This window comes from Branchiostoma lanceolatum, chromosome 7 (assembly GCF_035083965.1).
Source record: "Branchiostoma lanceolatum isolate klBraLanc5 chromosome 7, klBraLanc5.hap2, whole genome shotgun sequence".
Lineage (NCBI taxonomy): Eukaryota > Metazoa > Chordata > Leptocardii > Amphioxiformes > Branchiostomatidae > Branchiostoma > Branchiostoma lanceolatum.
The window spans coordinates 8,716,664-8,740,991 of record NC_089728.1 but is presented as its reverse complement, the minus strand read 5'-3'; the positions used below and the strand labels follow the sequence as shown (position 1 = coordinate 8,740,991).

At 40.9% G+C, this 24,328-nt stretch overlaps 2 protein-coding genes and 5 non-coding genes across 10 annotated transcripts in view; 6 read left to right on the top strand and 1 right to left on the bottom strand.

The window, feature by feature from the left end:
* Positions 1-103: 103 nt before the first annotated feature.
* On the top strand, positions 104-12,392 carry LOC136439035 (protein arginine N-methyltransferase 5-like). Of its 4 annotated transcripts, none has more exons than XM_066434161.1 (18): positions 104-234; positions 793-911; positions 1,253-1,338; positions 1,729-1,860; positions 2,049-2,158; positions 2,621-2,670; positions 3,108-3,218; positions 3,825-3,877; positions 4,311-4,400; positions 4,897-5,046; positions 5,588-5,646; positions 6,179-6,301; positions 6,722-6,897; positions 8,819-8,928; positions 9,873-9,966; positions 10,504-10,617; positions 10,960-11,024; positions 11,591-12,392. In XM_066434161.1, exons 1-18 carry the CDS (start codon positions 146-148, stop codon positions 11,741-11,743), a joined length of 1,884 nt encoding a protein of 627 aa, XP_066290258.1. In that variant the 5' UTR covers positions 104-145; the 3' UTR covers positions 11,744-12,392. The 4 variants fall into 4 exon arrangements, with proteins under 4 accessions (XP_066290258.1, XP_066290256.1, XP_066290257.1 ...); XM_066434159.1 differs by having other exon boundaries at positions 8,819-8,982; XM_066434160.1 differs by having other exon boundaries at positions 4,882-5,046.
* Positions 1,900-1,973, top strand: LOC136439467 (small nucleolar RNA R38). The gene has a single exon (XR_010756533.1). It is a non-coding gene; the product is annotated as a small nucleolar RNA R38 (small nucleolar RNA).
* Positions 2,470-2,537, top strand: LOC136439472 (small nucleolar RNA U54). Its single transcript, XR_010756537.1, has one exon. It is a non-coding gene; the product is annotated as a small nucleolar RNA U54 (small nucleolar RNA).
* Positions 3,652-3,719, top strand: LOC136439471 (small nucleolar RNA U54). The gene has a single exon (XR_010756536.1). It is a non-coding gene; the product is annotated as a small nucleolar RNA U54 (small nucleolar RNA).
* On the top strand, positions 5,728-5,795 carry LOC136439469 (small nucleolar RNA U54). The gene has a single exon (XR_010756535.1). It is a non-coding gene; the product is annotated as a small nucleolar RNA U54 (small nucleolar RNA).
* Positions 6,376-6,443, top strand: LOC136439468 (small nucleolar RNA U54). The gene has a single exon (XR_010756534.1). It is a non-coding gene; the product is annotated as a small nucleolar RNA U54 (small nucleolar RNA).
* A 115-nt stretch (positions 12,393-12,507) lies between the features above and the next one.
* Positions 12,508-24,328, bottom strand: part of LOC136439038 (synaptic vesicle membrane protein VAT-1 homolog-like) — a 28,296-nt gene continuing 16,475 nt past the window's right edge. The window contains exons 3-8 of the mRNA XM_066434165.1: positions 20,351-20,566; positions 17,509-17,651; positions 17,033-17,192; positions 16,045-16,239; positions 15,058-15,141; positions 12,508-14,753 (exon numbers count right to left, since the gene is read on the bottom strand). Of these exons, the coding sequence (XP_066290262.1) occupies positions 14,652-14,753; positions 15,058-15,141; positions 16,045-16,239; positions 17,033-17,192; positions 17,509-17,651; positions 20,351-20,566 (900 nt within the window). The 3' untranslated portion in view covers positions 12,508-14,651. The remainder of the gene's footprint in view (positions 14,754-15,057; positions 15,142-16,044; positions 16,240-17,032; positions 17,193-17,508; positions 17,652-20,350; positions 20,567-24,328) is intronic.

Sequence of the window (24,328 nt, the reverse complement as noted above, 5' to 3'; positions counted from 1 at the left end):
AAACCTAATTTACTTGTTATATGTTCATATGAAATAGATAAGTTCAATAAGTTTACAAGATATTGTCAGTTCTTTTGATATTCATAAAATACGATGGAACTTTGTGGTCGTCGATGGACCCGTCCCGCTGACACTTCTATCCATCATGGCGCGCCGTGACCGAGTGTCCGTCGGCCGAGACCTTCACTACGTCCCCGATATCACCTCTTCTTTAGAGTCTGCATCCAACAATGGGTAAAGGTCTCATTCCTCACATGTCTTAGACAAGTTTTATCGACGGAATGTCTGAGTTTCTTGCGAACTTATGTCGTAAAATGCGTTCTGTCTATCACCATGCCGGTAAGCTTTTGTGCATGAGAAGCACGTGCTTAGGTTACATCTTGGGTTAAATCGTGCGGAGTGGTAACAGAAAATGACCCCATGATTATCTTACCGCGTTTGCTGACATACAGTATCCTTGACATAGTTGTTTCTTTTAGGTGTCCAGTCACCGTATCGATTGTTAGTTACCAAAAAAAAGGAGTTTTAGCTGGCTTAGCCCCCCTCCCCCATGAAACAGTAAAGTGACTTTGTTGGGGGCCTCTGTAATAATTTGGTGAAAATCTCAGGGTTGTACCTAGATATTTGTATTGTAAACTCATAATACTGACCTACAACAAGAACACTCAAGGTCACTAACTATTAATTGTGGGGTCAATTAAAGATGATAAGAATTTATTGCCACAATTGACAGGAACATCCTGTCAATAGCCATTCCCTTTAATGTTTGTGACTCTCTGACTGTGCTCACAGGTTTGACTTTGTGTGTTCGCCCATCGTCCATCCGCGATACAAGCGAGAGTGTCTGGAGGGACGAGCCAAGGGCCGACCTGGAGCGTTATCCCGATCTGACCTGCTGCTTACATCACAGGGTCAGCCTTTCTTTTGGTTTTCTCCTTCAACAAACAAACCTAACATTGTTATATAACTCATAACTTCATAAGTAAAGCACTAAGAGTACTGCTTAAACAAAGCATAATACTGTTTCATCAGAAGTGATGCAATGTGGCTTCGCAGCGCCCCAATTTTTTTTAGCCAAGCACACTGGGATTCCCTGCCCTACTTAATAAAGTCTAAATTGTATGAAACTTGTAGGTAGAACTTCATTCCCCAGTTTGAATTTGAAAGATTCAATGTACATTCAGTGGAGACATTGTCTTTGTATAATGCTGTTGTATTTATGAGCAAAGGCTTAAAACTAACTCTTTTGCAGATTGGAGTACACTGATTGTGGGAAAGTTGTCTCCATGGCTACAGCCGGACTCCGAGATAGAGTCTGTCCGCAAGAACTGCGAAAAGGTGAGTATTGTACAAGGTTTCCTCGTATGTAAGAAGTATTAAGCTGGTTTTATCAAGCTTGAGTTTATTAAGTACAAAATCTGATCTTTTCTTTGAAAGTTTGAATGATCAGTCAAACCTGTGCAAGTGACCACCTCAACATAAGGTCACAAAGGTGACCACTTTTCGGTGGTCCCTTTCATAATTTTTCCCAATGACACAAGCATAAAAAATCCTGTCTATACTAGACTACAGGGACCACCTGTCCACATAGATACATTTTATGGGTCCCTGGCCTGAGTGGTCTTTGGCACGTATTACTGTATCTTTCTTGTCAGAACACAGCCAAACCACGCAGTCAGTATCAGCCAGACATTTATGACATTGCTGCTATTATCATGTCCTTTTTAGGCCCTTCAGCAGGAGCTGAGCTATGCAGCCCACCTGAGTTTACCTGCCATCCTGGTACAGCTGCGAGGCACCAGGTGTGCTAACCTGGCCAGGTACATCCACTACCACATGATGGGACACAACAACACACTGGTACGTCATCACCTCTCTTTCCCCCCCTCCCCTTCCATTTCTTGTCAGTGATGATTTAAGTTATCCCTGTCAGATAATGAGGTGTTGACAATGTATACAATCCTGAGACAAGCCAAGTAGCAATGCCATCTTTTAAATGTATCACATCACAGTTTGTCAAAGCTGCTATTTCTTTTTGTCTGAATCAGATGTGGATCCAGGTGCCACTACAGTCCCCTGATGTGTCCAGGGAGGATGTTATTGAAGGTGAACCAGCTGAGGACCCAGAGGACAACAAGTCACAGGACCCATGGGAGTGGTGGGTACACAACCTTAGAAATAACTATCTTCCACCAGAAAATGGTGATCATGGCTTGTCCAGATGACTTAGATGCAAAAACCACAAATTCTGCTGCAGTACCAAGGAAAACTGCCAGGTTTCCCCAAATCTAATCCTTTTTTAGATAGGTCAAGACCTGATCATGTACTGAATTTCATGACAATTCATCCATAGCTTCTTGAGTTATACAGTTCAACCACAAAACCTTCTCGATGAAGGTAATAACTATCTTGGGTGAGCTGGTGGGGAATTTGCAATGACCATGATGGGTGTGTATGTGGCAATGTATGTGGCAATGAGGACATTATTTGCAAATATTTCATGTGTGATTACATTTATACGCTATACTGAGCCACATTACCAAGAAGTCTATCACCTTTGTCTTGACTGCAATGTCTGATACGTCATGCTTACTAACAATTAATTTGTCATCCTTTGCAGGTGGAACACATTCAGGTCTATCTGTCATTATCACAAGAAACTTGCCCTAGGTACGTAGTCATTCTCAATGACTATGATATATCATCTTGTATAACATTTTCTTTCAAAGCAACAACCAGTCATTGTTTATGATAAATGTTAAACTGCAATTGTTGAAAATATGTTTTCCTCAAGTTAGAAGCATACTGGTCAAACAAGTGCTGTAGTGGCTTTAGAAAACATTAGTGTAATGCAAGTAAAGAAGTTGCACTAATGTAGAGGAGCCTGATTAAGTAACATCTATTAAGGTGGTTATACATTTTGAACTGAGTGTGGTGCACAGTAGGTAATATGCCAAAGTTGAAGACCCTTGAGACATAAACAAAACACCTCTTGACATGTACCAATCATGGTTCATACAAGACCTGTTTACAGTTTAGGGGCTTTCATCTTTGACCTCGCACATGCACGGTAAACTTATTGTTATTTGCCATTCCCCTCCCCCTAGCCTTGGAGTTGACCCCTGACCTTCCCTCTGAGAGCCAGTTGAGGAGATGGTTAGGAGAACCAGTCCGAGCTGCCATCATTCCAACCTCCATCTTCCTCACCAACAAGAAAGGTATGTACTTGTACTACACACCTTTATCATGTAAAGCTATGTTGCTATCCTTATGATATTAACTAAAGGAAGATGGTGAACTTTTCATCCCATTAAAATGCCGATGAGTCAATTTAAGATCCATGCTGTTTCCAAATGTAGAATATAAATTCATTTACCTTTGGGGCATTTTTTTCGTGGCAGGAGGGAAAAAAGAGGGTTTCGCAGTGTTTTAGATTTGCGTTAATATTTGAAGCAATTCTGTAGTACAGTAGTCATACATCTGAGACATATTTGCCGTGTCATGAATTCGCAGTGGAGAGGTCACCGCAAAAGTAAAAACACCACGAAAGTTTCAATGCTGTTAAGTTATGAACTGTGAAGTATGGATTTGGACATAACATTGATGACATGTTTACTACAAATGACACTTCACCATGGCTGAGCATGTATGTGGCAATGAGGACATGATTTGTAAATATTTCATATGTGATTACATTTATACGCTATACTGAGCCACATATTGAGAGTTCTCACCACTAAAATGTTGTTTCTAATTATTGCTAGGAGATATTGTTGTGAATAGATATATAACACTGATGATATTTCCTATAACTACATTTCCAGGGTACCCAGTGTTGTCCAGGGCACATCAGTCATTTGTTCAACAGTTGTTCAAGGTAAGCACAGTACAGATGATGTCATGCAACCATCCCAGTATTCCTTGCAAATTGTACCAGTTGCTACACTCTCACAGTCAGTCATCTAGGATGAGCATTGTGGAATGTCTGAATGTGTATTGCAAGGAACCCTGGGATGGTTGCGTGACCTCCTCTGTGGTGCATTTCTTGTGGAATGTCACTGACTTGATACATAACGGCAACTATCAACTCAAATTTATCTTTTCATGTGTGATAGTAACTTTCATCCTTCATATGTTGAGAGAACTATAGATAGCGTTGTATGATGTGTATAGTGTATTTTGCCTGTGTTGACTTAAGTGTAGATAACTATCTGCATGCATGTATCAAAGCTCTGACTAAGTGTGCAATTTAGAAAAAGTACATAATACTTTTTGTAGTATTAACAATATTTATATTTTGTCCTGTGAAGTATGATGCACAGATCGTGATTTCTGGTACAGCCAGACATGGCGAGAAGGGGCTGAGGGCGTACCAACAGTACATGGAACATCTCTTCCAGGTACGGTCTTTTCACTCCAAACCACTCACAAATAACTTAAGCACTTCAAGACTTCTGGAAAATTTTATCTTGTGTCCCTCTCTCATCTAACTACCATTTAGCTTGTCGTTCTGATTTTTAGGTGAAATTTGCACTCTTTGAGTCTCTGAGCCCATTATGAACCTCATTGTGAGACCCTAACAGTGAACACCCCAGTTCTTCTGCAACCCAAAATAAACTGCGGTGTACCCCCCTAACTCATGTACAATAGACCGATCCTTAGCTTTCCGTCATGTTCATGATAGCATGGCAGTTAGCAATTTGACCAATGGAAGAGTGGCTGCATATCCTTCAATTTTTTTTGTATTTTCATGTTTTTATTTTGCATTTCTACATTTTTAATGGAAGTGGGTGAGGCTATGTGATCAATCTATTACCAGACGATGTAAAAAGGAAGTTGCATATGATATTTTTCGTGTTGTTCGTCCAATTTCACGCGTAGTATGCCCGTTTCCAGACAAATCCGCAGCCGGACCAAGTCACGCTGTTTGCCCGTGGTTACGAGGACTACTTACAGTGTCCCTTGCAGCCTCTGTTTGATAATCTGGAGTCCAACACATACGAGACATTCGAGAAGGACCCTGTGAAGTACTCTCAATACCAACAGGTAAGGCTTGGAAAAGTTTTGATAGCAGCTTCTCTTTCTTCTATGTCCCTAATAATGAGGCATGTGTACCGCAAAAATTATTTAGATACAGGTCCAAAATAACCAAACATCAGTGTATCTGTTCTGCACCTGAATAGACTTACATTTGTACACTCAAGTGTATTACTTTTTTACTTATATTGTTACCAAATACGTATTAGTCCAACTACAAAGATGAAGATTTTGCACTGGAAAAAGATGAAAATATTGTATGGTCGGTGAAATCCACACCATTTTTTATTAGAGATTCTGCTGAAGGTACATGAATCCTATATAAACATTCTGTTAACTGTATATTCATGTTTCTGTCATCATTAAAGACCACAGGTTACTTAATCCAATTGTCGAGATACAGGTACAGGTTTAGACCTCTGTACCAGTATCTGTACCAGTACCTGATGTTGCATCCTTACTAATAATAAGGAAATTTGTTTCTATGTGTTTTCTCTGAAACCCTGTTTTCATGAAATCTAGAACTCAAAATATCTTCACTTGCTTACAGGCTGTGTACTATGCATTACTGGACAAGATTCCTGTGTCAGAAAAGGACACCAAGAAAATGTAAGTATTCATTTCAATTTCAAAGTTAAATTATGAATTATAAACATGACATTTTGAGGTAGCCATAGGTGAATATATATGTGGCAATGAGGACATTTTTTTAGAATATTTCATAGATGATTACATTTATACGCTATACTGAGCCACATGTTCAAACTTCTCTACTAAAATGCTGTTCATGATTATCTGCTTAGTATTTGTGTGCTTGGGTCTGCTGTTGAATGAACCTGCTAGTGCTAGTAAGGCCACATATATGTCTCTGACATAGTGTGAGGGATTGCACTCATTTCAGATGGTGATGTAAAGCCAGTGGCCCCAGTATAAGGGCGCTTCAGCGTCGAACCTCTACACAGAAAAGAACCCAACAAACATATTAAGAAGAGTAGGAGTGGCCCGGTGTGCTTGGCTGAAAACGTGAGCCATAGCAAAGCCACAATTGCACTACAAGCTATCAAAAAAGCATTATGCCTTGTGTCAAGCATTACTCTATAGAGTTCTGCCTGCTTTACATTTTTCATTCCCCCGTTCCCAGTGTCTTGATGGTGCTTGGTGCAGGCAGGGGTCCCCTGGTTAGGTGTTCATTAGAGGCAGCCAAGAGAGCTGAGCGACAGATTGTGGTGTATGCCGTCGAGAAGAACCCCAACGCTGTCGTCACGTAAGTGGAACTTAACTCAAGTGTTCTTTTTCCTGACACCTACAATGTTATGTAGTTTGTATTGTAACAATATGTGGCGATGAGGACATCACTTGTGAATATTGTAAATGTGATTACATCTATACGCTATACTGAGCCACATACTGCAGTTACTCTACATGTTCTTTTTGCTTATTCTCAAAGTGTTACTCTATATCATGTATGTACTAGAAAAGTGCCTTGCCCTTCTAGTTTCTGTATTGCTACATTACTTGTACACACTTCCTTATTTTGGCAATGTGGTCTTGTGGTTAGGGTTGTCGACTTAGAATCCATACCGAATATGTTGTTGGTTTGCACCGGAAGGGATGTAAATCCGGAGGTCGTGGTTGTACAAAATATAGAAACAAACACTGTACTTAGATATTTTTTTCTGCACAGACTTGAAGCCCTGAAGGATGAGATGTGGGGTGAGCAGGTGACCGTGGTGTCATGTGACATGAGAGAGTGGGAGGCACCGGAGAAGGCTGACATCATCGTCAGCGAACTCCTGGGGTCGTTTGGGGACAACGAGTTGTCACCCGAGTGTCTGGATGGGGCTCAGAAGTTTCTCAAAGGTTTGTATCCTAAATTTACACATTTTCCCATCTGAAAATTATAAGGACAAAGCAATGTTACCAGATATGTTCTTTTTATATTCCCCTTCCAGTGGGAAGGGGGATATACTGTTTTTGCTTGCCTGTTCTTCTTCTTCTTCTTTCTTCTTCTTCTTCTTCTTCTTCTGCCAAAAACCAAGTAGATGTGCGGTGGTACATGTAGCTCTACTAATGGTATTGCAAAAAGTTATTTGTACCTTATGTTACATGGTACGGATGTTATATTTGAGATGTAGGTACCTATAGGAAAGGTGAATACACCTGACAATAAATTATGCTAATGAGGACCTAATTTGCATAATCTATGCATAAACCTGTATTTCCCTTACCATAAAAGCTGCAGATGTCATATTTGAGATGTAGGTACCTATAGGAAAGGTGAACACACCTGGCCATAAATTATGCTAATGAGGACCTCATTTCCATAATTTATGCATAAAATTGTATTTCCTTTACCGTAAAAGCTGCGGATGTCATCTTTTGAGATGTGGGTACCTTTAGGAAAGGTGAAAGCACCTGGACATAAATTATGCTAATGAGGACCTCATTTGCATAAGTTATGCAGAAACGTGTATTTCTCTTACCGTAAAAGCTGCAGATGTCATATTTAAGATGTAGGTACCTTAAGGAAAGGTGAAAACACCTGGCCATAAATTATGCTAATGATGACCTCATTTGCATAATTTATGCATCAAGTTGAATTGCCCTTACCGTAAAAGCTGCGGATGTCATCTCGAAGATGTGGGTACCTTTAGGAAAGTTGAAATCACCATGACATGAATTATGCTAATGAGGACCTCATTTGCATAAATTATGCGGAAACTTGTATTTCCCTTACCATAAAAGCTGCAGATGTCATATTTAAGATGTAGGTACTTTAAGGAAAGATGAACACACCTGGCCATGAATTATGCTAATGAGGACCTAATTTGCATAATTTATGCATAAACTTGTATTTTCCTTACCGTAAAAGCTATGGATGTCATATCTGAGGTGTAGGTACCATTAGGAAACTTCAGAAAACCTGACCATGAATTATGCTAATGAGGACCTAATTTGCATAATGTATGCATAAACTTGAATTTTTCTTACCGTAAAAGCTACAGATGTCATATTTCAGTTGTAGGTACCTTTAGGAAAAGTGAATACACCTGGCCATAAATTATGCTAATCTGGACCTCATGTGCATAATCTAGGCATAAACTTGTATTTCCCTTACCGTGAAAGCTACGGATGTCATATTTGAGATGTAGGTACCATTAGGAAAGGTCTGAAAACCTGGCCATAAATTATGCTAATGAGGGCCTCGTTTGTATAATTTATGCAGAAACTTTATAATACCCCTACATTCAATGCTAAGGATGTCATATTTGAGGTGTAGGTAATGGGAGGGGAATATCCTGCATTTTCCCGAAAATGTTGCCATTCTAGTTAAACATTCGTTTTCCTACTATGATTGCTTGATGTCAAAATGGAAGTATTGTTTTCGACGTGTATGTGTGTGTTTTTTTGTCTTGGTGTCTGTCTGTAGTTATTTGAATATTGTAGAGTAGCAGGATGTGAGGGACAATTGTGTATCCAGAAACTCTCAGGATTTGAAGGATGGCTTGGCCTGGGTTTAAAGTTGCTAGGCACCTTGGGAACACTGACAGGAAGTTACAAATGTAGGTCAAAGGTCCCAGTAAGGGCCCCTCATACATAGGTTATACAAAAGATAATCTTGTTTCCTGTCTCCAATTCCTGTATGTTGCTTTATGGGTGCCAGTGGGAGAATGCAAAGAGAGAATCTGTGAGAAATTCACATTTAATGATGATGAATGAAACAAGAAATTCACAAAAACTCTGAGGTATAAGATTTTCAATTTCTTGTTTTTTTGTACAGATGATGGCATCAGTATTCCACGTGAGTACACCTCATACATCGCGCCTGTGTCCTCACACAAACTGTACAACGAGGTGAGGGGGTGTAAGGAGAGGGACAAGGGACCAGAGGTTAGTCCTGGGTACTGCACATCAGGATGCAACAAGGAATTCCACTCCTCTTTGGTGATTCATTTAAATGTAGTCTTTCTTCAGGAAAAGTGTCTTCACTAGCCAGGGCCCTTAAGGTGTAGAAAAAGTTGGAGATATTGAAAGTTGGAACAAGTGCTTTACCTTATGACGATTAATCTGAAGGATTTGGTTCGTAAAGATTGTCCCGAATTCGGTTTTTAGTGGCGAAAGATTTGTTGTTATCTTGAACTCAATTCATGATCATGGCTAGTAAACTTTTTCTGTGGAAGGACCGTAGATGCATTAAGAACTGTAATTGCCTGTGATAGATACTGCAACATAGAGGATCATCTTTACTATGTTAGAAATGATTGCATAGGAGATATCATTGAAGGAGCCTTCTCATTCTTTTTGAGATAGTAACGTTAACTATTTTAGCAATAGGATTTTCTTAGTCAACTTAGTTGACATTTTTAAAAGGACCCATGTAATTGCGATGATAGGCATTCAGGACTGTTCATATTAGATTTGGAAAGTGTATTGCTTTTTATTACTTCATGTATTTTACTACTGACTTGTCAATGACATGGACAAATGTAATAATGTTGCTGGTAGAATGATTAAGTATGTCTGTATTTGTGGTATATACTGTTAAGTGAAAAAGGTTTTTAAAAATCTATTTTTCTGCATGTTCCTTAAGTTAAGTAAATGCTGTTAACAAGAAATCTTAATAGATAGGCATGATGTAGTGGTTTTAATCACACTCCTGAGATTAAGAAGTTGAATGTTTAAAGGTTCTCAAAATGAAAACTGCAGTTTTGTTGAAAACACAAGAGTCTCTGTGAGAGATGTACCACAGGTGTGCACTAAGCAGAGCCTTTTGTTGTATGTTGTACAGACAGTAGTGCTGTGAGTGTTTTACATGTATGTGTTCTGTATTCCAGGCTCCATTCGAGACGGCTTACGTAGTGAGGCTCCACAACTATTGTGAACTGGCAGAACCTCAGCCCTGTTTCACTTTCCACCATCCCAACAGAGGTCAGACATACAAATATAGCACTCTGCAGCCAAGTGACTTATGATATATTCTATTTACCTTAAAGACATCATAGCCAGTCATAATTGGATAACCTTGTGATAAAGGCCTCTTATCTGAAAAATGATTTTTTGATGGTGTGATGTTCAATTATAAGAGGAGGATGTTTATTTGGCACAAGTGCAAATGTATATGGTAATTGAATGAAACTATTAGTTTTGTTGACTTTAATCAGAAAATATTGTGCTTTGGGGCTATGTAATCTTTGAAGCAGTGAACAGTTGTGTCCTTGGTACTGACTACACCTATGTGTTCCCATCCTCAAACTAGTATCATATCTGGTCAGGTCCATTGAATGGACTGTACTTTGGAATTTCCTTTGAAATCTGAAAATGGTGTTTTGACCAAATGGATAAAAGATTTCCTAAAAACCATATTACATTTCTAGCATCTTTTGTGTTGGGCTGTCATTATGCAGTAGACTTTTAAAAATCTACAATGACTTACTCCTTTTTCTCTCTCTTCTGACTCCTTCTCAGGTCTGATAGACAACACAAGAGCCAAAGAGTTTGAGTTTGACATTGAAGAGAACACAGTTCTGAATGGCTTTGCAGGATACTTTGACACGGTCCTCTACGGAGATGTCACACTAAGTAAGAATCATCACACAGTTGTCAGGAGACTAAGTAGTCACCATTTTCTTTTCTTTAAACCTAAGATTTTTATTTTGTAAGTTGGCTGTAATCTTTTGCTAATGCTGCCATTTCTAAAACTGTGTGAAGAAAGCTAGGTGTAAAATATAGTATACTTTTCCTAAGAAAGTGCAGGAGATGTTGTTGCTAAGCAGCATGAAGTTGCTGAAAATATACATGAATGTGTATGACATAAGTACATGTAACTGAAAGTTGATACAATAAAGATGCAGAGAATTGTATAGATGGCAGTTTGTTAGTTCATGTATATCTTGTTTATGCCCTTATGTTGTTGTTTTTCAGGTATTGTACCCAGGACACACTCTCCGGGCATGTTCAGCTGGTTCTCAATATTCTTCCCCATCCGGGTAAGGGTCCGGCATTCCAAAGTCATTTTTTTCTCCCCCATCAAACTTCTTTCACCTTGAATTTGCCCAGAAATAATAACAGTGACTGCATGGTACCAATGTACAATAATGAGTGGGATTTGTAAAATGCCGTTTGGTAGAAAGTTAGCCAAGAATGTGTACCAGAGCACTGGCAGTGTGAAAATGTAGTAAAGTTTTGTCATGCAGGGTGCTGTAGACACTTTTTGTGCTGATTACTCATGGAAATGCCGCACCCAAAATGGCGGATGTTGAGCGGCATTTCTCTTAGTTGACAAAAAGAATGTGTCTGAAGTGCCCTGCCGGATTAAACCTAATCAGTTTTTTTGTATACATTCTTGACCAACTTTCTACCAAATGCTGTTGTGCCAATCCCACCCAATACTGAGAACACCTCGGCACCGTGCAATGTTCTACCGGCAAAATGAGTTAAATGGGCTGTTCTTTAACAGTTGGTCCTTTGTGCCTGGTATGAATGTACCAATAAACAGTTTTGTTTTGTGATAAACCTAACCGATGCCATAAGTATGTGTTTCTGTATTTCATAGGAACCCATCTACCTCAACGAGGGGAGCAGACTCAAAGTGAACTTCTGGCGGTGCTGTACAGAACAGAAGGTCTGGTACGAGTGGTGTGTCAACAGTCCCTCTGTAACCCCCATACACAACCCTGCGGGAAGGTCATACACAATCGGACTCTGATGCATCAATCCCATCATTCCCAACCGTCTTAAACTGTACGGGACGGGCAACAGAACAAAAACAGGCGAGCCTCTGACCTAAAAGGGAAAGAAACACCATTGTAACAGTCTAGTGGGCTTGGTAGAGCCTTGCACATGGAACACTGCAAAGTAAGCAGTGCTGTCTCCAGCTTTTCATTTTTTCCTGTCCCATTCATTCTTTGGGAGCCCAGGTTGTTAATTTTTATCGTAAAATCATTCGATGACATTTTACGAGTTGAATGTTTTGAAGTGACGGACGGGGTGAACTTTTTTTTCCGCCCCAACGAGCAAATTTCCATCCTTGGGGAGAGGAATGGGTCCTGGAGACAGCCCTCAAAGTAAGATTTGGCGTAAACATTTTTGGAACCAAAGGTATTACGTAGACCATGCTGCTAGAGTCAGTGTCAATCTGAAGATGTATTTGTACCCCTCTTTGTACTAGTGGGGCAACTTTCTTCAGAAGCAAGGAAGAAAACATGAAATGTTGATATGTGACAACTTTTCAAGAGAAGTAAAGTCTGCTTTGGTGTTTGTGTAACCGAAGGCAAGGCCTTAGTGTACCATGTTTAACATAGTACATTGTATGACACATATGCTTTGTTTAATAAAACCTATATCTTTCTTTCTAATACATTGGATGTCATTATTCTTCTGTGTTTAGAAGATTTCATTATTATACCAGTTTTTTTGTGATACATTCACCAAATGTGAATGCAAAATGAACAAGCAGACTTGTTTGAATGCTACAGTGCAACAATGTTTATTCACTTGATAGCATATATTTGCACAAAGCACACCCTCAAAATACAAAATATACATGTATGATATTTAGAATTATGCTTCAATGACAATATATAGATGGCCATCTATGATATAATTCAACATCAAATGCTACAATGAAGTAGAGCACCATAAGTGTCACAAAGGCCTTTGGGAAAATGAAGACTTGTACCTTTTCTTTCAAAGTACTCTGGAAAAGATGATAGGAAAGCCAAATGTTTTTCTTTGGTTATTTGTATCATCTCATGTATGTTTTCCTATTTGTGAATGACAAAGAACAGTTACATTCTCAGTTAAATATTTGTAATGCCAAATGCAGCCCGCAGTTATATCCAGTGAAAGTTGCCCCTCCGTAACATTTCAAGGAAAAGTCTTCATTTACCACCAAATGCAGAGGGTGCCCGACAGGTAGAGCGAAGTGTTTGTACTGAATGCATGGACAACAGGGGGAGGGATACCGCTTCTAGGCACAGCTTTTACAGCCCTTCTGGCTTTTCACGTTTTCAAAATAGTTCAATTTTTGGTTTCTCTTCCCAGCCATTTCTAATTCGTGGTCCCCAATGAATTTCTTGAAGTAGAAGGTACATGATGTAAACGATTCTACACACAGCACTAACAGCTAGCCTTTCACTTGTACGTTTTGATTATCCGTATGGATCTTGGGTATAGATGGCAGCCATCTTGTCACCTGTAGCTTGACACTGGGTATGAGACTACAGACTGTGCTAATCATACCATTTTGTACTACGTCATTCTCCTACGTAGAGCCGCGGGCTTACTTGGGAGGCTCTGCTAAACCGGGCTGAGGTTTCCAATTTTGTGGGAGTGGCCTCTAACCAGCTATTTAGCTAATCAGAAAGTCGTCTTGATATCTTCTTCAGGTAGAGCCGATTCTCTGACTGGCTAGTTCGAGGCCACGCCCACATAACTGTTAACATCAGCCCGGTTTAGCAGAGCCTCCACAAGGTACATTGTACAGGCCGCGGGCAAGGCTTTGCGTAGGAAAATGAACTACGTGTGCAAATCTCACATATCAAATACACGGCGTATTCAGACAATATAGCTTTTCTGTATTAAGTATTAATGCACTGGTAACGTTTCAGAGTTCAAAACACACATATTCCTGCCACCCACGCTCTAATACTCCAGGCTTCTCCCCACTAGCCCAGGCGTGGGAGTTTGTTCGTATCCATTTGCTTTTAGAAATCAGATAAAAGAAAAAAGTGCATGTAGAAGTAATCAGAATTGATTCAAGAGATATCACATATCGACACAAGATACATATATTTCACTAATATGACATGTTGGCAATATAGCTCCTTAGACAGCGCATTTTCACCATTCAATCTACCACTTATCCTTAGACCTTCCAAATAACCCGTGTTTTTCGAAATGTAAACCTTAATTCATCACAGCTCCCCTAGGGATTAAGCCGATCACAAATCTTAACATGATGATGTTATGATAATGGCGCTCTGGAAGCGTGGGCTAGCCGCCCTCCAGTGTAGTATGTATCACAGCTAGCGGTTACTTAGTTATTTCTCCCTAGCGTGGCTGCACCAAGACATGTTCTTTCCATCGCAGATGGATGCCACTGTAACTGGTGTAAGGAAGTGTAATGGTCACTCTTCCACCATGCCTTTCTCCAGAAAGTAATGTAAACCGTACAAAACATACCTCACAAAAGACGACTTTCAAGTTTCAACCATACATTGTTACAAATATATATAACGGTACATACAACCAAGATGCCACAAAACCCACAAATCTTAAATTGCCGATAACGATCCATCTGTCTTACAACAGTAACAGTTTTCCACTTGAAGAACACAATATCTACACAAAAGTCTTTCACAAATACTCAAACTACACGATATGCATGTATACGCTAAATCTGATATATATTGTACCGGTTTAGATATGCGTAACGGTTTTTCCTGCGTTCGTTGTTCTGCGTTTGTTCTCTAGGGTAACAATAGGGTACAGATGGCACAGATCTGCAGACTGTTGTCCAGTGAAGCCGGACAAAGATAAGCGTTTTGTTTTTTCTCTGAACCAGTTTCTTGTTCTGACCAAGGAGGCTAAAGAGAGAACCTCCTTGTCCTGATCTATTCCTTGGCCGCCGCCTCAGCCTCGGCAGGGGGCGTCTCTTCGTTCTGCTGACCTTTCACCTCGTCTGCGTCACTGGTGTCTGGGGTCTCGGCTGGAGTCTGGAGGGAAGGTGGTCATGTCATGAATTGTATGTCCACCTCTGTCGGTTCTGTTCTTAACTATCAGACAATATTGCAGACCAAACAGATATGCCAAAGATCATGGGAATATCGCTATAGATCACGTCATTCTTTTGACCTCATTGACTCAGTAGAGTGACAGGAAGTGAGTCTAAAGATGACCGCAAAGGTGAGACTTGGCGGAGTGACAGGAAGTATGTCTAAATCTGTAGCCTTTACATTTACAAACCATTGATTGTATTTGAGACATAAGTAATTAGAGAAAGGCGCAGGTTGGTCGTACCTTGTGTGTCTTGTCCATGCCTGGGTCTAGGATCAGCTTTCCAATGTTCTGATGATCGTGCATCTTCTGCATGGCCTCCCCTACCTGTGACAACAACAGCCATTAACGGGTTATCCCTGCGACTACGTCATGCTTATACAACTGATATAATCTTCGCCATGAGTAGAAATGAATAGGAAATTCCCCTAAGAAGCCCGGTAGCTACCTTACTATCAGCTTGATTGCACCTGATACAGAACACCAAGTAAGGATATAACCTGTCTAAACAGTGGAGGCATATTTGGTTGGGCCAATCATAGCTCTTATGCAGACTAATCTTGTGAAAGATTGTCCAATCAGCACCAACGACAGGCACACCCACTCCTTCACACTGTCCAATCAGCACCAAGGACAGGCACAATCGCTCCTTCAGACTGTTCAGACATCACCAAGGATAGGTACTAATACCCCTTTAGACTGCCCAATCAGCACCAAGGACAGACATAGCTCACTCACTTTTAGACAGAATATTTTTGTATGCGCTGCGCAGTAAGTTACTCGATATTCTTTCTTCTCTTCCTATTCCATGGTCAATGCATTACTAATGCATATTCCGATACAAGCAATAAGAGAAACAATAAGGAATTCAAGTCGTTTTAGAGAGTAGCATTTGACTTCCAACCACTTGAGGTTGATTCACAATCATTTTCAAACTGGCTGCACGAATTTGGATGTCCCATAGGCCACATGAAGTAAATTCTATGGATGACATCAGTACGAGTATTGCTTTTCTTAGGCTACCACTGGCACCATAGTTACTTTCGGGAATACAGGAATAAAAGACTTGTTGGCTGTTTTGTCGCTTCAATTGCTGTTTCAACGTTAAAAATGTCTATTTTCCCAATTTAGGCATTTTTTGCACCAATCTTGTTTGTTTTTCGCGCTCTCGCATTAGATTTGGCGTCTGTACAGAATGCCATCCATAACATTCACTTGCCCTGGCCTTACCTCTTCAAACGCCCAGCAGGAGTCGATGACTGGTTTGATCCTGTCGTTGGCGAACATGTCCAGCAGGGTGGCCATGGTCTCCTGGATCAGCTCGGGCTGGTTCTGGTCGTACAGCAGCCGCAGCAGCTGGAACCCGCCCACGGTCTTGTTCTCATCGTACAGCTTCACCGGGTTCACCTTGTCCACCTGCCACCACTGGGGAAAACAGTGGTGCAAAACGTGTTTATATATTCCATCCACGCAGAGCCTATACATACCTTGACTTTCCTCTGTTAAACCGGGCTGAGGTTTCTACTTTTGTGGGCATGGCCTCTAACCATCTGTCGGCGAATCAGAGAATTGCCTACGTAGCTACTTTCTTTTCTATGAATAAAGCCGATTTTCTGATTGGCTCACAGCTGGTAGAGGCCACGCCCAGAAAAATTGAAACTTCAGCCCGGTTTAGCAGAGCCTTGCGAGGGTATATTGTCCAGGCCTCGGGGGAGGCTCTGCGTAGGAGAATAATCCCATCTCGTATATTCAATTTCCTTTAACTAAATTAGATTCATTTGGGTGGGAAATAAGATATCAATACAGAAATACATCAAAATAACCTTCGGAAATGACACGAGGGCCATTAACAACATCAATACCAGATGCACCTGTATACGTAGGCGGTACTGCAGAACGACTCTGATCTATCTAGCACCTTTGGATGGTATAAATGTTACTTAGATGAGAGGCTAAGAATCAATCGTGACTGTGTAATGTCACTGTTTATATATGTATATAAAATCCGATTCTATTAAATATATGGGAGGGACGAAAAGGAACAAGGTGTGAATGACCTTGACATCCTTATATCGAAAAAGTGATTCACAATTGCCTGGTACAACCTCGTCTACCATGACATAGGTTAAATCGATGATATTCAACATTCGTCTAGCATAGTGATGTGCAGTATTTCTACAACTCGTGCAAGATAGATTACGTAAAAACCGTGACGTACGGCCTTGGCTGAGCTGAAGAAGCTTCTGGTCTCCCCGGTGACGATGTTGGAGGACCCGTACAGCACGTACTTGCCCATCGGCTTGAGCAGCGCGATCCCCTTGTTTGTATCATCCCCACACAGACAGTCCAGCACAATATCCACACCAGACGGAGAGATTCTGTACATAAAGTAAGAAGTTTGTGTTCCACAATCCGATAACTTTGCCTCTTAAATATAGTAAATCCCCATCCCCCAATTGACGCAGGGCGTAATTAAAAGTTTGCAAATAAGCAGCTTATTGAGTTTTGATGATTCAGCTTCCTTTGAGCTACGAAGACTAAGAACCCAGACTTATATTTGCTTGTTTCAAGCTAACATTTATAGAGCTAAAAGTATCTCTAACGTCGTAACTTGATTTTTCGTGTTCTTGAAGCTTCTTTGATTGTTAGACTGGATCAGACATTGAAAGTAGCAGCACAAGCTAAACTCCTTACTTCCTTATTTCAGCCGTGTAGTCACTGCCGCTGAGGAATAGATGGTCGAAGTGTTCCTTGATGGTGTCGTGTTTGTGTGGGGAGGCCGTACCGAACACCGTCACGTTCTCAACCGTCTTGCACAGCTGCGCCACCGCCAGGCCCTGCAGACCGTCCGGAAATACGAGTTATTACTAACTAACATGTGTTTGTGTGGGGTGGCGTCCGGAAATAGGAGTTATTGCTAACAAACATGTGTTTGTGTGGCACGTGGTGAGGCGTCCGGAAATAGGAGTTATTACTAACAAACATGTGTTTGCGTGGGGAGGTGTCCGGAAATATGAGTTATTGCTAACAAACATGTGTTTGTGTGGTGAGGCGTCCGGAAATAGGAGTTATTACTAACAAACATGTGTTTGCGTAGGGAGGTGTCCGGAAATAGGAGTTATTGCTAACAAATATGTGTTTGTGTGGGGAGGAGTCCGGAAATAGGAGTTATTACTAACAAACATGTGTTTGTGTGGGGAGGAGTCCGGAAATAGGAGTTATTACTAACAAACATGTGTTTGTGTGGGGAGGCCGTGCCGAACACCGTCACATTATCTACCGTCCGAAACGTTCGGAAATAGGAGTTATTTTTATATGCCACAGCACCAAATTTTTTTGATGACAACCTCTGCAGACTCCAATTCCGATAAAAGAGCGCGACAAAAACACAACATCGGTAAAAAAAAACATGCCTAACTCAAACAAAAAGATAGGCCATTAATGTTGTAACAAGAATTGAAGAGACCGAACATGGTATCACAGCCGACAATTATTCTATTCCTGTATCCAAGAAGTGCACAAACTGCTAGTGGGGTAGTCTAGTATCACTGACCAAGTTAACCACTACACTCAAGGCTACCATACGCACAAGGCTCACGGTTAGTCCCTACAGACCGCCCGAAATACGTATAATTACAAGCAAACAACATTAAAACTGCAGTCCATGGGGATTTTCTAGCAATATTTTGCATCTCCGTAAAGCTAGCACAAAAACGCCAGATATCACCATTCACTTCATAGACTCGCTTAAACATCCGTGTGTGCTTAACGCAAAATGAAATATTTAATGACTTGTTCAAATACGTGCCATGAAAATGTGTCACTCAATGTGTGATTTTGAATAGCGACATATCATTAGCAGGAAGCCTGGTTAGATTGATTATAACATTTAAGTCACCTTAAGAGTCAGTCCAAGCTACGTGTCTATAATTTGTAACAACGTGAGGTTTTGGTCCAAATCCTACAGGTTCTATCGCGAGCGGTTTTCATTTTGTCGAGCTGTCAAAACCTTTCTAGTGTCTACTCAACATGTCACAACTAACGGACGTCTGCGAAATCTCCCGTCGGCGGTTCAATACCCTCATTTGCACAGTAATTGCACCTCGTGTTGCCTAAGCGGTTATATATATATATAGTAACTGTCAAAACACAGTTACTACATGTATCATGATCTCAAATTGCTTCAGGTTCATCTCAGCGTAGTGACAACATTAGTTTCAACAAGTCACTCGGTTCCCAGCGGTATCGGGACGTTTTTGTGTGGGAAACTTAATGGTATAATATTAGAATTACGTGGGAGATGGGCGCTTACTTTGCCAGTTAAAATTATTGTCATTTTCGATTATTACACAACAGGAGGGCGTAGGTTTGTAAACTTTTGATCGGATATCAAATATGTTTTACATTTAAGATGAAATTCTCCATGTACTAACAAATATTCTCGTTTAAGGCCCTGACCATACCTTTGTCTCTGTGTTATTTCTGCATACATTGTCACCTGTCATGTATGAAATATGCAATACAATTATGTAATTAAAGCTCCTTTATTTGGATAACCCATGCTCCCAATTTCCAGTAAGTTTCACAATTTTCTTCAACTCTGACTCTGACAGCCCTTGCTGAAGTGCCACAGTTTATTTAACGATAGTCTAAGCACCGCTGTATATGTCATATTCTCGTCATATTCTCATCATGGGATTTAGAATCTCTGGACTGAGGCTTTTTATCTGATGAAACACATCCAAATATGGGTATGCTGCCATGTCAGATATTAGCAGTGACGTCTGGGTTATACTGTGGACTTAGTCCTTCGGGGAACCTTTATTCCCTGAGACTGTTGCAACACCTAGAGTCAGATTGGAATACTCTTGCACGTAGCATTCTAGTCTGTGTTTGGAACGCTTCTTTAAATGAAGAGTCGTTTTTCTTGAAAATTGCCAGAGATACGATCGACGCCACAGGCAGGTTTGCGGCGCAGACTATGAAGCACCCGCTGGAAATTTCCAAGCCGGCACTGACAGCCGTGCCCGCTTATCTTGCCTGGTTCGCTCACGAGACGGCACGGCTGTAAAAAGAGCTTTGATGTTGTTTTCGTGAGGCGGAGGAAAGGTCAAATGCGTCTGTTACGTGGGCAGAACGAAGAATCAATGTAAGGGTAAAATAGAATATCCACGCACTGCAAGACACTGTAAGTAAACTTCTTATGACCTCAAAAAACCTTAACTCGCTTTGAAAGTTGCTTTGATTTTTTTCTCGGATCAACTTTCTCTAGTGAATAGTAATTTGAAGTCTCTCCTGCGTAAATCACAAGGGAAACATGATGAAGGTTTTTTGACAATTACAGTCTCTCTCCAGGTCTTTCGTCTCGTTATTTCTAATTTTTGTCACGTACTTCCGACAGTCTGGATGAGCTCCCATCAAACCTTTGAAGCTGTACTGGAGAACGACCTTCACTGCGTATTAAAGAAGTTCATGGTTGCATGAAAAAGAAACACACATCCTCGACAGGAGGACGTGTGGCTGTTGGAATACTCACCACCCCTCCCCCTGCAGAGTGGACCAGGACGGACTTCCCCTTCTTCAGGTTGCCGATCTCGAACAGCATGATGTAGGCGGTGAGGAAGTTGATGGGAAAGGCGGCAGCGTCTTCGAAACTCATTCTCATTGGGATCTGGAAGCAGTGTTTGGCGGGCACCGACACCAGCTCGCACCAGGCGCCAAGGTTGGACAGGGCCAGCACATGGGCCCCCACCTGGAACAAGAAAAACATTCAGTAGAATCAGGCCCTACTTTGCATTACTGAAAACCCATTAGGTTGATCTTCATCACAGTTACCTACAGGTAAAACATCGTGACAATTTATTCATCCCTTCTTGACTTATCCTGTACCAAAGTCTGCAACTTAAATATTAACGCCCCTGCAGTTCCAAAGAAAGCTCCAAAAGGGTCCAAACGTAATTAGCTACTTCTTTCCGAGCATGAGAGCTATCTTCCCATCTAAACTTCATGACCATAGCTTGTCCAGAACATGCGATAGCAAAACTGGAAGTTCTGCTGCTGTACAATGGAAAGCCGCCTGGGGCCCATAGTATAATAATTTTTTCATCTTGCAAACACCTACCAACGCACTAAATATCATAAAGATCCTTCCACAACTTCTCGAGTTATATTGGTGACCAAAAGACACACCTGCAAACGCACCCGAAAACATATCCTTTTTGCCAAAGGTAACTTAAGAGTTAACATTTCGGGTTTGCAAGTTTATGCAGCTCAACTCCTGAAACTCCCGTGCCCCACATAGATGAATAGGGATTTTAGCAGGTTACTTTGTACACGCTAATGCAGATTGATGATGTGCCTTTTAAGCCTTGGTCCGAATTCAAGAGGTCACAGCAAAAAAGCATCGATCAGAAAGTTCGGTAGGGAATGGCTTTTATTTCCCATGGACGTCCGAGCATCGCATGGGGTGATTCCATTGCTGGTTGTGGAGTGCTAACGTGCCTGTCCTTGGTGCTGAAGTTAGCGTTACATTCGCCAGCTGTGCCTCGGGTGGGCTGGTGTTTAATGGTTGTACTTAAAACGTCACTTTGATACATTCGTGAAAACGGAAGTATTCTAATCAGTTAGTGTGTTTGCTTCTTAGTCTTGGTGTGCGTCCACAGTTATGTGAATATTGCAGAGTAGCGGCCTGCCAGGATGTAAGGTGAAAATGGTGTAACAGGATACTTGAAGGATTGGGTTATAGATAGGCAGGGGGTGAATACGCGCGAGTATGATGGATTGATGACTCATTGCTACACCCACCCAGGTTGTTAGGGATTGTCACAGTGGTGTTCAGCAACTTGTATCAAGCTCTTGTTTGCTCATGCAAGCTTTTTTTGTAGTTTTCACCTACTCAGGATCAGAAGAATCTCAGTAAACAAGTGTATTACAGCGAACTGCTGCAATATCTTTCCCTCAGATAAGTTCTCTCTTTTCTACCGGGGTGGCTACCAAAATGTCATTACAATTATCATGGCGCAAAGACTGTAAATAGGTTTTAGAATTTCCAGCTTTCCTGAAAACATTGAAGGTTACGGTCAAAAGCAACATATTCCGTCCATATTTTGTCAATATTCCGTGAACTGCCATGAACATACTGGTCCCAACTGCCCGTCGCTAATTGACAGCCATGACGGACATGTATCGGTAGCTATTCAGCCTTTCCTGTCACGTTCGCTGCTTTTGGCTATGTGACCTTCATACTGATAATGAACTTGACATTGTTCTTGTTCACACGCCGTTATGCTTATGCTCGGGGATAACTATGGCCAACAGGGATGATACAGTAATGGTCATTGCCAGGAGGAAACGTACATTATGTTTTATCTATACATATCTTAACAGAACACCAATCTTATCAGCTTCACTATTTGTTGTTGTCCTTGTCTCCTTCTGTAGTTCAAAGGTATTTCATCTTTATAAACCACAACAGAAGAATATCTTATTGCAGCTTATTGACAAGGATGTTTATAAGTTGTTGTGCTAAATGACTTGACTTAATGTAAATGAATATGTCTTAAATGCATTTCAAGACCGGGGATCGAACTCACGACTTACCGAATGCGAGGCGAACACACATGGCGCGTCCAGCCTATACGCGCTATCTAAAGCCACCGTCCAGACAAGGACTGCACCGGGAATACTAATCACATTTAATGTTCCTTCTCTTCAATAAAACAGATCAAGGGCCACCGGTAAAGTGTCGGTAAAACCGTCCTCGGGCTCTTAGAAGATCATGGGGTCTCTAGGAGTAACTGTCCGGTACTGAATCAGACAGTTATTAAAATGCACTTCATTTAGATCGTCTATGGTTAATCAGAGTGTATGGTAAGTGGGTATATAGATATGCGTAGATCCTTTCAACAGGTGGAGACATAAAAATTCATATTATCCATGTCAACCATATCATGTCAATATAGTTGTAGCCTGTTAGGTGCCGAGACAAAATTATGGAGAAAAAACGATTCTATATTAAAACGAGTAAAACAAACATGTGTAATGCATGTATACAATGCTTCTGTAATAATCAGAATATTCTAAATATCAGAAAGATCGGAATGCACAAACAACAAGCATCAACCGCTGTCAAAAAAAGTCATAGGGGCAAAGAAGCAAGTGCGAATGGCCCCTGTAACACTATATAAATGTGTTTCTACATTATGTTGAAATGCCTGCGTATAAGTTAACAAGTGAGGTTAGAGTAGTTCTGAAAATGGCAATAAAATCACTAATGTTTTACCAAATTGTGGGTCAGTGTAACTTTTCTACAATGTTTATATTTCATTATGTATACATGAGGTAATGTGTTAGATTAAAAGGCACAGTGCGCCTTTGAAGTAGTAAGAATATGCAGAAACATATTCCGTGCTGTCTTTTCAAGTATACCGCGGGCGCCACAATGCCCAGAAGAGACATCCACTCCGTAAAGCCATACATTTTATTACTCTGACAAGTTGGCCCGCGTCCATTACTGTGAGGATGAGCCTAACGCAGTATCGCGGCGGTGTGACATGTTGCACTGTTAAGTCAGACAAATGTGCTCTAAAGGTTCCCATCGAGCCATTATACCCTGAAAGCCATTTATTAATGTAGAACGAACTAGACGCTTAGTCGCACCTGCGCTCTTAACAGGCCCGTAGTAAACCTTAAGCGACTTGGCGTTATAGCTCTCATTTCTTATATGTACTCTTAAGATATGCAAATCGATATATGATTCTAAGAATAAAGACATTTATACCAAATAGTACGTATACATTTATACTACATACATGTAGAACAGTAAACTATGTACGCAATGCATTATAACGGACGGTCCATAAATTTGGTGTGAACAGTGAACATGATTTATATTGGAACAGATAAGATAATGAAATTGATGTGCTAAGTTAATCACCATGCAGGCGGTAAATCCAACGAAGACGGTCGCCCGAAGTATTCTGAAATTGTCGTGGGTATCTTTTTACAGTCATTGATTGCCTTTACGATTTGCTACAAAGAATTTGATACTTATAACCCTAATTTGATAAATTACACGTCCCGTAAATTGTAATTTTCATTCTTGATCCTCTAACTATTGTTGTCGGTAGATCCCGAACATTAGAAACACCTTTGACAATAATGGTCCCCCTGTATCGGACTGACCCTGCGGCCCTCGTCAGATGAGAATGACGCCGGCCCGCCTGCCCGCCTGCCCTTCACGGGCCGCTGTTAACCCTCTGCTTCACGGTCTGACTTATGTTCCGCTCACACATAACGGGAAAATGATAAGCGATCATCGGAGGCCATTTCTATCCATTAACCACTGTGATCAGCGCCTTGTGAAGCGGCGTGCTGTAATAGGGTAATGTCTCAGCATATAGAGAAAGGCCGGGTGATGGCGGAGTGATACAAGTTAGGTAAATGGTAAAATAAATTAGACGGTATCCTATGCCATGGCGTCTACATAACTATCATCGTGTCTAGCTGTGTTATT